We start from the raw sequence: 15517 nt of genomic DNA, 5'->3' as shown, positions 1-15517 counted from the left end.
CCGGATATGGCATGATAAGCCTCCAGATTGGAATCCTGCCATTCAGGATTTGTAAATTTTTCTGTTGATATTTTCAATATACAGGTAGGGGTCTGCCCAACCCCAGTTTGCTTATCATTGAAAGAAAAAAAAAAGTGAAAGAAAGAACATGGTGAATTCAGTCGAGTCTACCTGAATGAATAAAAAGTGTCAGCGGCAACAATCATATGAATAAACTTCCTAGATTGAGCTTATTCACAAATTGTGTGCTACAGAGCTGACAATGGTGTGTTCTCTTAAAGCGCTCTTAGGGCTCTCCACGAGAACGGCTATTCGGCTCTGTGACATAGAGTCGACTACAGGAACTTCCTATATTTTGGACTCTAATTCAATCCCCTTCGATATAGTATGCAATTTGAAGCATGGAACCATCAACTAAAACCAGCACAAGATGTCCACATCAAAGACCTAAAGGAACCCTGGAGAACAAATAAACTCAATGGATCAAAAATATTTTCATGTATTCATTAATTAATGACAAACGAGCAAAAGCATCCTGTATACATCACATATTCTGGATCAAGTAAAAATTATGGGTTTGCAACAAGCCACTGAGAAGAAAGTCACTGAACTTATCTAAATCCTATGAAATGAACTCATGCATTTATTCTCTTACAAAAACTTCATTGGTTACATAAAAATTATGATGAGGAAACTGTACAGAAGATTCCTGAATTCATCCTTGGAACAGATAGTGTTATACTTGGTATAGGAAGTTGTCAGGCGATCCAGATACGCATATGCCAGAGATGCTCCGAATATAAGATAAAAAAATTAGAGAAGACAACAATGAAGCTAGCAAAACCATTCATATCTTGGTCACAACAACCTGTTGTGTGCTTCAGTCAAGGAAGCTCTCTACTGCACCAAGAAAAACAATCCAAAAACAAATTCTATTTCAGACGAGACCAAGTTTTGCATGAAGGAATTGGTGACCCCATACTTCCATGAGACAATATTGAAAAGAGATAAAAAAAAGTCCACCAGCAACATATTTGCAACAAAAATTCTCAAGAGACATAAAAGTGCGCAGACATATTCTACATAAGAACAAGAAAGTCCTAGAAATAATTTAATGACAAAAAAGATAACAAAAGAGGCTCTGAATCCTTTTTTTTTCCTTGTTCTGAAAAAAATGCCACTTAGCCAAAAATACACAAACAGAACCACCTTGTTTATCATACAAAAAATACAAACAGAAAAGCCTAGAATGTGAAGGTATTTCTAGAATATTCTCAAAATATTGGAAAAACAAATCATATGACTACTACATATGGTCATTGCTACCGTTCAGTCTTCAAGCTTAAAATGCATGACTACATGAAAACAGTCGAATCATTATTAACTTTCATAACTGTAATAAGGAAAGGGTGATCATTCATCACATAAAGGCCAAATAAATGAATCTGCCATTAAACAATTGCCAAATAAATTTGCACACCTCATTCTGTGTACTTTCCGAAGGAAACCAATGCATGAGTACTCCCAGATGCATCCATGCGGGAATCAGTTTGAACATGAAAGGAGTTGTTACCTGGAAAAATCCACAATTATTCTTAAGGACTACAAAGGCCACTAAGCTATGCAGGAAGGATGGTAGTTTCATGAGAGATTACCAGGCTAAGGGCTGTAGTTCCCAAAAGAAGAAGATACATCTTTCCCTAAATGTTACACAAACAAGAAACAGTACTCAATGATAATGAAAGAAGAGGATACACTCGTTATGTTAGCAGTTTACATAGCAAGGAATGAAAGTAGGTGCTTCCCACCTCTTTACCCGTTGAGGGTAAAAAGCAAGCAAGCAATGCTAAGTTATAAGGACACACCAATCTAATCGTGCTAAGAGTGAAATATATATACGTATATGTGAGGAGACTCGCTAATTCTTTTTGCAATCTTCTAAACCTCAATCTATAATATCATAACATATGGTCAAAAGGCATGTAGTTGTTCTTAAAGAAAAATTTCTTAATATTTTTTCAAGGATGGGGAATTCATTATCCACTAAAGATACCCTAGCAAGGATAACCATGCAAGATGATAGGCCTAGAAGTTGATAGTAAAATTTGTATTTCGGTACTTTAAGATAATTGCACATATTAGAAGGATCACTAAACAATTAATTGCAACAATGTATGTAGGGAAAGAAGATGAATTTTGTATTTGAGGGAGACAAGAAAAGATATGATAAGCCTTGTAGAGAGACTACCTCAATAAGATGAAGATTTGAGGCACGACTTAAAAGGACAAACGCGAATTCTCCAATTTGTGCAAGAGAAACGCCTACCTATAGCATCCAAGCCAGCAGCAATCAGAAATAGCAGGTGAAACTAAAAAAACCCGAATCACAAAGAAAATTTCTTACCAGGAAAGAAGACCTCATTCCATAGCCAAAGGCCCTGGTCACCACACTAATCACTACTGTTTTTATTATAACAACCAGAATGACAGATGCAAGCAAAATATCTACATGGCTCCACAGAAATTGGACATGTATAAGCATTCCAATGCTAGCAAGAAAAAGTGCCGCAAATAGGTTACGAATGGGCTCCACCTGCAAAACAAATGTGAGAATTGTCAATCACAGTACATTCAGTAAAAAAAACAGAAATAAAGTATTCACTTTGTGCTCAAGAAGTAGGTTAACCAAAAAATCCAAAGTAGGGCACAAACACATTGTTAACAATGCAGAACCAAATCGAAGTACAAGTGCTTATGGCAATTAAATTCACATTATACAGAGTTTCAATGTGCATCCTCATATGCACAGAAATGTGCATTCAAACCAATCATAATAGAATTGGTAATATTGAAACCAACAAGATTTTTTTTTTTTTTTGAGAAAAAAAATATTAAATCAGCAGTAATCAAAGTACAGAAATTGAAGGACTGATGAGGTATCATACCCTTCAATTCGAAATACAGAAAGGATAAACAGAAAAACAAAAACATCACAGAATGTAAAGATCATAACCTAGGGAGTCCATTAGAACCAATCCAATGAAAGTCCTGATTCGGCCATTTCCTGTGAACCCTATACAATAGCTCCCTCTTCAACTGAGTCAGAAGACAATCAGGACTTCTTTTCGAATCCCTGAAAATACGCTGATTGTATTCAGACCAGATTAATTATCATGCCATTAACACCCAGGTGAGCCATAAGAACTTCCATTTTGATCCTTTATAGTTGAGATGACTAGCAATCAATACCTGTCTAAAAAATTCTACCGCATCCAAGTTCATGTTCAGATCACCCCAAGCATGCTGCATCATAAACCTGACATAACAGCAGTCCCAGAATAGATGCTTAATCGATTCCTTACAGCAAAAGCATAAAGAACATCGACTAGCCAAGAGAAATCCTAGTTGTTGTAGCTTGGTTTCCATTTTCAGCTTTCCTTGTACAATTAGCCAGCCCAACAACGAACCACACATAGGTAACCCACCCCCCTGAAAAAGGTGCATAGGATCTGACCCGATCCATGTACCCAACCCATGTAACATGTAATGTAATTTTTTGTTTTTCATTTATCGGGTCTGGATACACCAGACCCGGACCCATACCTTAATGTAACTTAAACTTAAATACCTAAGTTTAGGTCACGATTTCATATTGAAATCGTGACAGCCGAAGTCGCTCTCTCCCTTTTCTCTCCCTCTCTATTTCTCTTCTCTTTCTCAATACAGGAACCGAAAGAAAAATTTACATGGTATCAGAGCCAGGTTCCAACTAAGGGTGGAAGTGGATTCCGAAGGTGCCGAAAATCAAGGTTTGAGGTTTCGCCTACTCTTTTCTTCATCTCCTTCAGTTTTTTCTTTTACCATGATTCCAATCTCCACTTCTCGTTTCTCTTTCTGTTTTCCCACCTTTTCCACGCTGTGAATCCCTAATATCACGTGGATTTCATTTCCACGATCTCTTTCTTTAGTGGATTCACATCTCACGTGAATCCCTAATCAGTTCACGTCACGCAGGATTCACGTGAATCCCTAATCAGTTCACATCTCACGTGAATCTTGATTTTTTTTATCACGATTTCAATATCTACCTCTCGTTTTCCCCTTTCTGTTTTCTCATTTTTTTCACGCAGTGAATCCCTAATCAGTTCACATTTCACGTGAATCTTGATTTTTTATCACGATTTCAATATCCACCTCTCGTTTTCCCCTTTTTGTTTTCCCATTTTTTTTCACGCAGTGAATCCCACGTAAATCCCTAATCTCACATGTATTTCATTTCTGCGATTTCTTCATTCAGTGGATTCACATCTCACGTGAATCCCTAATCTGTTCACGCAGGATCCAACAAAATTTCTTTTTGCTGTTCAGCCTGCTGTGGGACAGAAAATCTGTTCATTTCTTTACCCTAATTTTTTTTCGTATCATTCTTGTTTTGACTGTTACAAGTGGGATTCACATTGAAAACTCAGTGCTTTCTTCTGACAGTTTCTGATCGGTCTATCTTTGAGTTACTACAGCCGAAAAAAAAAGGCCATTAGCAAACCACTCTGACTACAGACTGAGCAATTTGTCAATACTCAAAAAGGGGGTTCCCTTTCTTGTTAAAACCCTTTTCGTGGATCTTCATTCCTCTTCATCCAACCTTTCCTCAAGTTTTCTCACTCAACTCGTTTCTGAAAAGTTAACTACCTAAAACTTCTTGATTTGGAAGAGGCAAATTATTCCTTTTATAAGGAGTCAAGGTCTCTTAGGTCACCTTGATGGAACCACTCCCGTCCCACTCGAATTTGTTACGAGAGAAGAAAAAGACGACAAAGGAGTAAGTTCAATTGTGTATGTCAAGAATGTTGAGTACCTCAACTGGGAAAGGAAAGATCAATCAGTGGTTGCTTACATCACTTCCACCTTGTCCCAAGAGGTCCTTGTTGCCATCCTCGACAATTGTACTGCTCTGCAACTTTGGGAAAAATTGGTTCAAACATATTCACAAGTTTCGCAAGCGAGAATGGTTTTTCTCAAGAGGGAATTCCAGATGTTGAGAAAAGATTCCATGACCATCATGGAATATCTGAACAAGATGAAGACTATCACAGATCAACTTGCAGTTATAGGATGCGCGGTGAATGACAGCGATATGGTACAACAGACTCTGAGTGGATTGGGATCCGACTACAACATGATAGTCACTTCCCTATTATGTCTCCCTGCTCTACCTACCTTTGATGAGTTGCGAGCAAAATTAATTCAGTATGAGATGACTCTGAAAGGGTTCTCTGAGGAATCTCACGTTCACACAAATTCTCAAGAAGTTTTTGCCACAGGGGTGTCTTATGGTAGAGGACGCGGACGAGGAGGACAAGGGCGAAGTGGACACGGAGGGCGTGGTTTACTTCCCACTCCAAATATGTTAGCTCATGCGCAGGGGTCAAGATCCATTCCTACCTGCTTCCTTTGTAATAAAAAGGGGCATATCAAGGCAAATTGTTGGCATAATCCAGAGAATAAAGGAAAGGGTCCACAGACAGAAAACAAAAAGAAGTTCTCAAGCAGTGGAGAGATTAAAGATATGTTGATATCTGCCTTGTCAGAGTTGAAATTGAAGCAGAGCGATGAAGGCACCTGGTTTGTCGACTCAGGGGCAGCGACTCATGTAACAGGTGATGCAAGTAAGATTTCTAATCTCATTCTTTATTTTGGAAAAAGTAAGATTGTCACTGGAGATGGGTCCCACCATCCTGTTTCTCATGTTGGAAAAACTGTCATTCCCATGTCACATTCCACTCTTACTCTTTCTGACGTTCTTCATGCTCCTGACATTAAGAAAAATATTGTCTCTGTCTCCAAACTTATTGATGATAATAATGCTTCAGTTGAATTCACTCCCTTCTCTGTGCAGGTCAAGGACCTTCGCACGAGGGAAACATTCGCTGAAGGAAAGAGACGAGGCAATATGTATGTCTTTGAAGAAGCTCCTTGTCATGCTGTCCGCCCTGTCCACCTGAATTCAGAGCCTTCATTAGAGTTGTGTTCATTAATGTTTTTAGTATTTCTGAATGTAATAAGCCATTCTTATGACATAGTCGATTAGGACATTGTGGGGGTCATTTCATTGAGAAACTTGTATCTAATAATCTCATTCCAAAAGAAAGTCTAAATAGGGATGAGAACAGTCACAAATGTTCCAGTTGTCTTTCCTGCAAGAGTCATGTATTACCTTTTCATTCCATTAATAAGAGAGCTTCAAAACCTTTTGAGATCATCTGTTCTGATGTATGGGGACCAGCCCCAGTTGTTTCTGGATCTGGGAGCAAATACTATCTAATCTTTGTTGATAGCTATACTCGATACACTTGGATATATTTCATAAAAAATAAGTCGGAAGTCTTCTCTTTGTTTCAAAATTTTCTTTCACTTGTGAAAAATCAATTTTCTGAGTCCATTCAATTTTTCCAATGTGATGGAGGTGGGGAATTCTCATCCCGTGATTTTATCTCTTTTCTTCAAAGTAATGGAATAGGAAGAAGGGTGTCCTGTCCTCACACCCCTCAACAAAATAGAATTGCTGAACGAAAACACAGGCATATCGTTGAAAGTGCCATGAGTATGCTTCATGACAGCAATCTTCCCATCAACTTATGGACAAAAGCCTTCAATTCTGCCGTGCATGTGATAAACAGACTGCCTATGGTTATTCTGCAAAATAAGTCTCCTTATCACTGTCTTTTTGGAACTTATCCTAGTCTATGTCACACGGACTCGGCTCCAAGGTCGCCGCACCCGCGTCGACACGCACCGACACGGGTGCGGACATGGGTGCGGCTCGGACTCGGTCAACTCGACCCTGGGTGCGGTCAACGCACCCAGGGTCATTTTGGTCCATTTTTTGGAAAAAAAAAAATTTTTTTTGAATTTTTTTTTTTTAAAATTTTCTGGGCTACAGCTGTAAGGAAAAAAACCCATCACAACTAAAAAACCTGTACACTTTCAAGTTTTAAGTACAGAATGGGCACAACTCAAGTTTTTGTGGTTTTTTCCTGTATGAAGAAAGTGAATTATTACAGTGTATGAAGAAAGTGCCCAAAAGTGAATTATTCCTGTATGAAGAAAGTGTACAGAATGCCTTTACAACTCATCACCTGTCCCCTAATGGGCACAACTTTGACCGAGTCTTATATATATATATATATATTTTAATATATATATAGCCGAGTCCCCGTGTCCAAAATTTTTGAAATTGCGCCGCACCCGTGTCGCACCCGCACCCGCACCCATGTGACATAGATCCTAGTTATTATGATCTGCGTGTTTTTGGATGTGTTTGCTATGTGCATATCGATCAGTCCCTGAGAAACAAGTTTCAAGACAAAGCCCAAAAGTGCAGATTTGTAGGATATGCAGATGACTACAAAGGGTATAGGTGTTATGATCCCAACAACAAACGTATCAGAACCTCAAGAAATGTTGTCTTTGATGAACAAAATTTTGATCACGGAGCTAACACAACGAGTATGCCAACTGAAATTTACCATCCTTGGCTAAGCTCAGAACTTTTTGCTGGCTCCAATGAAACATGTTCCTCAGATTGCGTGCGACAAGAAGAAGAGGTTTTTGAGAACACTGGGACGTCGGGGTCACAGAATGCAGAGGAAGTACCGGGCAGATACAAATGCATTGTCTATTCCAGACAGAGACCGACAACATCAAGTCTTTTAGATCAGGTCTCAGCCGCCAATCCTACTCCTTCTCATACCCTCGCAGTCAGAAAATCAAACCGCATACGGCATCCTATTGACAGGTGGGTTAGCTATAACAACTTCTCCTTGGACTTTCAATTGTTTTTAACTGCCATCAATAAGGATGAAGAGCCCATCATGTATTATCAGGCAGCAACTTCTATGAAATGGGTAGAAGCCATGAATGATGAAATGCAAGCCTTGCTTGAATGTGGAACATGGGAAGTTGTTCCCAGACCACCTGACAAAAATGTTGTTGGATGCAAATGGGTCTACAAAATCAAGTACAAGCCAGATGAAACTATTGAACGATATAAAGCAAGGCTTGTAGCAAAAGGATTCACTCAAGAAGCAGGGCAAGACTATGATGAGACTTTTAGTCCGGTTGTAAGAATGGGAACGATTCGAATTATCATTTCCCTGGCTGTTGAACATGGATGGAAGTTGAGTCAGCTTGATGTAAAAAATGCATTCTTACATAGGGATTTAAAGGAGGAGGTATACATGGAACAACCCCCTGGATATCAAGAACAAAATTGTAAAACCCATGTATGCATGTTAAAAAGAGTCATCTACGGCCTGAAGCAAGCCTCTCGCTCTTGGTTTGATAGCTTCTCATCTGAAATTCAGAAACATGGATTTTCACGTTCCATGTTGGACCACTTATTATTTATCTTTAAAAGCCAGTCTGTGACCACTCTATTATTAATTTATGTCGATGATATTATCATCACAGGAAACTCTATAGACCACATTCAAGAAATAAAAGACTTATTAGGTCAAAGGTTCAAAATGAAAGACCTTGGAGTTCTACGCTATTTCCTTGGTGTAGAAGTTGACAACCAAGCTCATGGATTGACACTCACTCAACACAAGTATACCGTAGATGTTCTCAGCAAGACAGGCATGAAAGACTGCAAACCTCTAGGAACTCCGAGTGTACTTCATCAAAAACTTAGCGCTCATGATGGAGACCTGTGTGATGACCCCACCAGGTATCGCAGCATAATAGAAATGTTACAATACCTCACATTCACTAGACCTGATATTGTTTATTCAGTCAATCAAGTGTCTCAATTTATGCATGCGCCACGTACTGGACATATGGAAGCGGTCAAGAGGATCCTTAGATATCTGAAAGGGACTATTGGGGATGGATTGATATATTTACCACAGTCCCATGGCCAAAACGAGCACGAAATTGATGTATATTGTGATGCAGACTGGGCAGGAGATCCCGACGAAAGAAGATCTACATCAGGATATTGTGCCTTCATTGGAAGAAATTTAGTCGCTTGGAGCAGTAGAAAACAAAAAGCTATCGCTAGATCAAGCACCGAGGCTGAATATAGATCCATGGCTGCTGCCACTGCCGAAGTCACATGGATCAGGCATCTTCTAACTGAAGTAGGAGAAAAGATCTCCCACACTGCCTTGTTCTGCGACAATCAAAGTGCTATCAATATGTCATTCAATCCAGTATATCACAGTCGTGCCAAACACATTTAGATCGACCAACACTTTATGAGACAGAAGGTTGAAGAAAAAGAGATTGAACCTGAGTTTGTCAGTACTGAAAGACAGGTTGCAGACATATTTACAAAAGGGTTAACCAAGGATCGCTTTTGGATGCTAAAAAGCAAGTTGTTCATGGTCCAAAACCATGATCAACTTGAGGGGGGGTGAAAAAGGTGCATAGGATCTGACCCGATCCATGTACCCAACCCATGTAACATGTAATGTAATTTTTTGTTTTTCATTTATCGGGTCTGGATACACCAGACCCGGACCCATACCTTAATGTAACTTAAACTTAAATACCTAAGTTTAGGTCACGACAGCCGAAGTCGCTCTCTCCCTTTTCTCTCCCTCTCTATTTCTCTTCTCTTTCTCAATACGGGAACCGAAAGAAAAATTTACACCCCCAAAGTGAGTTTTTCGACAATCATCATGCTGAAGGGCTACACAACGCCATGTAGAGTGAAGCTTCCGAATACTGACCATCGGAAGACAGCATCCAAAAAATGTCATCCGCTTTTTGTGTCAAGGAAATCGAAGTTAAATCAACCATGAGGGCAGTCCATTGCGTAAATGCCATGTCGTATGGGTTTCTTCTCAAAACAATGTCCCATTCGCTCGAAGTAGGCATCCAAATGTCATGAACCCTACAAAATTTCCTTCGAGCAGCACGATATAATTCGGGAAACTCTTCCCAAATACATTGTTCACCCTGCCACTTGTCCTGCAAGAAGAAAGTATGCTTACCATCACCGATACATACCCTTAGGAATTGACAAAACTCATTCACCACCACAGTCCACCCCTTCCAAATACCTGAGCCCCCATTCCATTTGTGATTCGCCATCCAGTTCCAAGGCCAATCCGATAATTCATATTTTTCAGAAAATATTGTAGACAACTTTCCTTCCTTCTTGCAAATCAACCACAACCATTTTACAAGGAAAGCCATATTAAAACGGTGGAGATTGCATAAACCCACCCCACCATACTCCAATGGCTGAGAGATTACCGTCCAACCCACCAAGGACCCGAAACTTCCTTCCAAGTTGCCTCCCCAGATAAATTTTTGAAACATACTTACCAACCTCTTTTCCACTTTTTTTGGCATTTTAAAAATTTGTAAGAAATGTAAAACCATAGTAGAGATATTATAATGAACCAAATTTAATCAGCCCGCCCTAGATAAAAGGTGCGCTGCACAAGATTGTGTTCTTGCCCGAACATGATCTTCCACCTTACTCCAATGCATTTCACGAGAAACCCCCAAATGAATGGGAAGGCCTAAGTAGGACAAAGGTAACCAATATCACAGTAAAAAATAAATGATGCCCTTCTTTGCAACAAACCGGTAGTATCATTAAGAACCAAAACATGGCTCTTACCTCCATTCATTTTAAACCCCGAGATTTCCCCAAAGCACCTTAAAATCACCCACAATGTCCACATATTTTTCTCGGTAGCCTCTCCAAACACTAATAAGTCATCCGCAAAAAGCAAATGTGTTAAAGAAATAGTGTTGGAGACTTGGCAACCATGAAACTTACACGCTTCCTCCGTTGAATTGATCATAACTGACAACGCCTCCATGGCCACTATAAAAAACAAAGGAGAGAGAGGGTGGTCCTCCTGCCTTAGGCCTCTCTTCAGTTTGAAAGGTTCCCCATTCTCCCCATTAATGGAGACATCAAGGTTGCATGAAGCAACCCCACAACCCAAAAAATCCACTTATGACCAAATTTCATAATTTTCAGTAATTACTTGTATGTACTTTACTCTTTGCAAATAGAACTATTGCAAACAAGGACCACTGAAGGTCTTTGAAGTATAGTGGAAGTTTGCATCTTATCAAATGCGTTTTGAGAATTCTGGAACTATTGCAAACTGTAAGAAAATGAAGTCCACAATTGGATCTTCAAATGAAGCTCACAACCAATCTCACAAAAGAACCACGAAAGTTCACAAATAGCATACACTCACAAGAACCACTAGGGTTCATACACCAAACTCAAAAAGAGTGTGCAAAGCAAAAAGAAGAAAAAACTTTCATTCAAGTGGGAGAAACCCACACCCAAGAATATAAAATAAGAGGGGAGAATCCTCTATTTATAATACAAGAAAATGAGAGGGAAGAGGGAGTCATTGGGCTCCCAACAACTCACTCTTCTTTGTGCTTTTTGACTTTGGTCAAAAAGCACTTTATGCTTTTTGACTTTGATCAAAAAGCACAAAGGCTAAAAAGTCTAAAAAGAAACTATCCTAACCCTAACTAGACTATGTAACTAAACACAAAAAAAGATTACATACGAAGGATGTATTACATATGAGATAAGCTATGAGATTGCAAATGATAGTTTTTCTTTTAACACTCTCCCTCGAACTTACGGTTGAATAACAGAAAGTTTGTCTAAGAGAAAGTGAAATCGAGGAACAGCAAGAGGTTTGGTAAAGAAATCTACCAGTTGATATTCTGAGGAGACATGGAAGATCAATGGTGCCGCGTAAGAATTCTTCTCGTACGTAGTAACAATCCATCTCGATATGCTTAGTCCGTTCATGGAATGTTCGGTTGCTGGCAATGTAAATAGAACTTTTGTTGTCGCAGCACAACTGTGATGCTCCTGTACATATAACTCCCATGTCTTAAAGCAATCGCCTTAGCGAAACTACTTCTATGGTGATTGTAGTCATGGCTCTGTACTCTACTTCTATTGATGAAAGAGAGATTTTTTATTGCTTCTTGCACCTCCATGAAATCAAAGATTCACCTAGAAACACACAAAAATCAGCAGTTGAGTGTCGATTAGGATCACCTTTCTAATCTGCATCAATACAAGCAATTAATTTTAACAAGAAGCAGATAAAAAAAGTCCTCTAAAGATGAAAGTTTTAATGTATCTAATAATGCGTAAAACAGCTCCCATATGAACAGTAGTAGGCGCATGCAAGAATTGACTTGCGGTGTAGACAACATGCACAATGTCGGGTCTGGTAATAGAGAGATAACACAGCGCCCCTGACAAGTTGTCTGTAAGGTGTAGGATTTTTCAGTGGATCTCCCTCATCAATCTTTATTTTAACGTTCACCACTTCAGGAGTGTCAACATGTTTTTCATCAGAGATACTAAACCTATCAATAATATCCAGGGCAAATTTAGACTGAGTTAACAAATAACTTCTAGAGGAATAAGCAACTTCTATACCAAGGAAAAATTTTAAGAATCCCAAATCACTCATTTCAAAATGTGTTTTGAATTTTTTTTTTTAGATTGTTAACTCCTTGTTTATCACTTCCTATGATGATCATTTCGTCCACATAGAGAAAAATAATAATAATACCTGCATCAGAATTCTTAACAAACAAGGTTGTGTTAGTAAGACAAGATTGAAAATCAAAATCAAGCATAACTTGATTGAATTTGTCATACCATGCCTTTGGGGCTTACTTAAGACCATACAACGCTTTATATAAACGAAGAGCTTTCCCTTGAGGGATCTTAATGCCAGGAGGTGGTTTCATATATACTTCCTCAGCTAGGCTTCCATTGAGAAAAGCATTCTTGACATCCATCTGGTATATATGTCATTTCTTTACAGATGCAAGAGCAATTAAGATCCTAACTGTGGTCATTCTGGCGACTGGTGCGAAGGTTTCTTCATGATCTATTCCATATTCTTGATAATCGCCTTTGGCAACTAGTCGGGCTTTAAACCTCTCAAGAGTACCGTCACTCTTGGTCTTAACTTTGTATACCCATTGGCATCCTATGAGCTTTTTACCTGGTGGAATATCTTGAATAGACCACGTATTTGCCTTTTCTAAGGCATTTAACTCTATTGTCATAGCTTCGACCCATTCAGGGTGTTCTTTTATTGTATCATAATTAGAAGGTTCTGTGTAGGAGTGTATTAAAGCGATGTAAGCTTGATGTTTTGGTGAGAAAGACTCATAGGATACAAATTTTCTGGGAACTTTTGACACTCTAGATGATCTCCTTGTTACTATTTGATCTTGTGCTTTAGTATATTTTTCTAGAGCACAAGGTTATTCAGAGTTGTCCCGTCTGGAGTATTGAATACAACCTTGATTATCATGAGATGATCCAGTACTTACTATGTCATTTTGATCTTCTAGATCAATATCGTCTTCATTGATCTTTGGAGCTAAGTCCAATAGGAAAGAGTACTCATCTATTTCTTCAGAGTTCTTGACTTCAAAAAAACTTTCTTTTCAAGAAAAGATACATTCCTTGACACATAACTTTCTAGTTTTGAGATTAAAATATCTATAACCTTTTTTTATGGTTTGTGTAGCCAAGAAATGCACACGGAATAGCACAAGGAGAGAGTTTATCATTTTTGTTAAAAAAAACAAAGCATTTACACCCAAATACCCTTAGTCTCGAATAATCTGGGATTTGTTTGAAAAGTTTTTCAATAGGAGATATATTGTTTAGTGAAGATGATGGCATTCTATTAATGAGATAGACTACAGTTAGAGTAGCTTCGGCCAAAAAAAAATTGGTACTTTGTGAGTAATGAGTAGAGTTCTTGTTGTTTGTATAATATGTCTATGCTTTCTTTCTGTTTAACCATTTTATTGTGGAGTATAAAGACATGACCTTTGATGTGTAATTCCATATAAATTCAAATAGTCTTTAAATTCTTTTGATAAGTACTCTCCCCCTGAATCACTGCAAAAAATGAAAATATCATTTTTAAACTGATTTTTAACTAAGTTGTAAAATATTTGAAAGTGTAAGAAAACCTTAGACTTATGTTTGAGAAAATAAATCTAAGTATGCCTTGTAAAGTCATCTATGAAGATGACATAATATGTAAAACCTCATTCGGATATGACAGGTGCAGGGCCCCATACATCCGAATGAACTAACTCAATTGGTCGAGAAGAGACAAAATTTCTTTCTTGAAAGGGTAATTTCTTCATTTTTCCAAGAATGAATTCTTCACATTTAAGGGGCTCAAAAATTACAAAAATGTTTCATCTTTGGAAAAAACTGAATCTTGGATATACTAGGATGGCCAAGTCTCTTGTGCCATAGATCCAAGTCCATTTTTTGAACATTACAACATAAATCATTCTTGGGAATTTCCAAAAAATCCATGTAATATAGGCCTCTCTATGGCCTTCCCCAATCAGCTTTCCTGACTGGTGATCCTGCACTCGACAACCACGACAAGAGAAGGAAATGTTATATTCATGGTTAGATAATTGAGAAACAGATAAGAGATTGAGGTTTAACTTAGGGATATATCTAATTTTTGGAATGTAAAAACCTTTTGAGTCTTTGAAATTATTTTCAAAATTCCCTATTCCTTTTATTTCAAGTGATGTCCCATCAGCGGTAAAAACATTTGACTCATTTGAGTTATGGCATTCAGATATATTTGGTGTCATGTAAAAGGAGACACCTGAATCAAGAAGCCAAGGAGATTTACCTGGATCAGAAGTGCTAACGGAAGAAACTATGGCTCCAGCTGATGAAGATGTTCCCTTGAGTAGTGGTTGAAGTGCCTCCATCAATTGAGCTAAAGATATACTTCCAATGGAAGATTTATTTGATTCTTATGGAGGTTCGACAAAGGCAACCTTTTTCTCATAAAGTCTTTTCAATTTTGGATAATGAGTTTTCACATGTCCTGGTTCACGGCAATAATAACAAATAATTTTCCTTTTCTCGAATTCATTTCCTTGCCTTTCATCATTTGTCCTTCCAGAGTTTGGGGTTTATATATTCGAACATGATTTTCTGGTCTAGATACGGTAAGAACCGAGTCATCATCACACTTGGTGATTCTACTCTTTAGCATATTTTCTTTCATACTTAACTCTTCTATGATATCTTCTATCGAAGACATCTTCCCTCGATGAAAAAGAATGGACTTAGTAGATTCGAACTCCGGTCTTAATCCATTAATAAATTGAAAAAAGTGCTCAGCATTTATTTGGTTTTGGCGGAGTTCTATATCGTGTGGGTAATGTCACTTCGGTTCAAGAAGTGTCAACTCTTCCCATAACTCCGATAAGCCATTATAGTATTCTCTAATACTCTTGTCTCCTTGAACCATATTTCTACCTTTGATTTGGAAGTTACACATATGTGCAATATTTTTAAGAAAATACATTATCTTAAGATAATCCCAAGCATCATTGGCATGCTCAAATTTTGCAAGGCTTGAGCATTTCTTAATGTCTACACTAGATATGAGCCAAGACATAATCTTGGCATGTCCCGTTCTTTCCA

The 15517-nt window shown here is 38.2% G+C and overlaps 1 protein-coding gene across 5 annotated transcripts in view; it reads right to left on the bottom strand.

Annotated features, from left to right (window-relative positions):
• Positions 1–207: 207 nt before the first annotated feature.
• LOC149828411 (K(+) efflux antiporter 5-like) overlaps positions 208–15517 on the bottom strand; it is a 111383-nt gene continuing 96073 nt past the window's right edge. Inside the window, exons 16-20 of one of the 5 annotated variants that reach the window (XM_090017561.1) lie at positions 2405–2593; positions 2249–2326; positions 1656–1700; positions 1481–1573; positions 208–458 (exon numbers count right to left, since the gene is read on the bottom strand). In XM_090017561.1, coding sequence (XP_089873687.1) covers positions 411–458; positions 1481–1573; positions 1656–1700; positions 2249–2326; positions 2405–2593 — 453 coding nt within the window. In that variant the 3' untranslated portion in view covers positions 208–410. Of the gene's footprint in view, positions 459–481; positions 982–1480; positions 1574–1655; positions 1701–2248; positions 2327–2404; positions 2594–15517 lie in introns of those variants that run through there. The other 4 variants (XM_090017564.1, XM_090017562.1, XM_090017560.1 and 1 more) reach the window with 4 other exon arrangements.

Source organism: Nuphar pumila, chromosome 9, assembly GCF_984573655.1.
Source record: "Nuphar pumila chromosome 9, dmNupPumi1.hap1.1, whole genome shotgun sequence".
Taxonomy (NCBI): Eukaryota; Viridiplantae; Streptophyta; class Magnoliopsida; order Nymphaeales; family Nymphaeaceae; genus Nuphar; species Nuphar pumila.
Note: the sequence above shows the minus strand (reverse complement) of the source record. Positions and strands in the feature narration are given on the sequence as shown.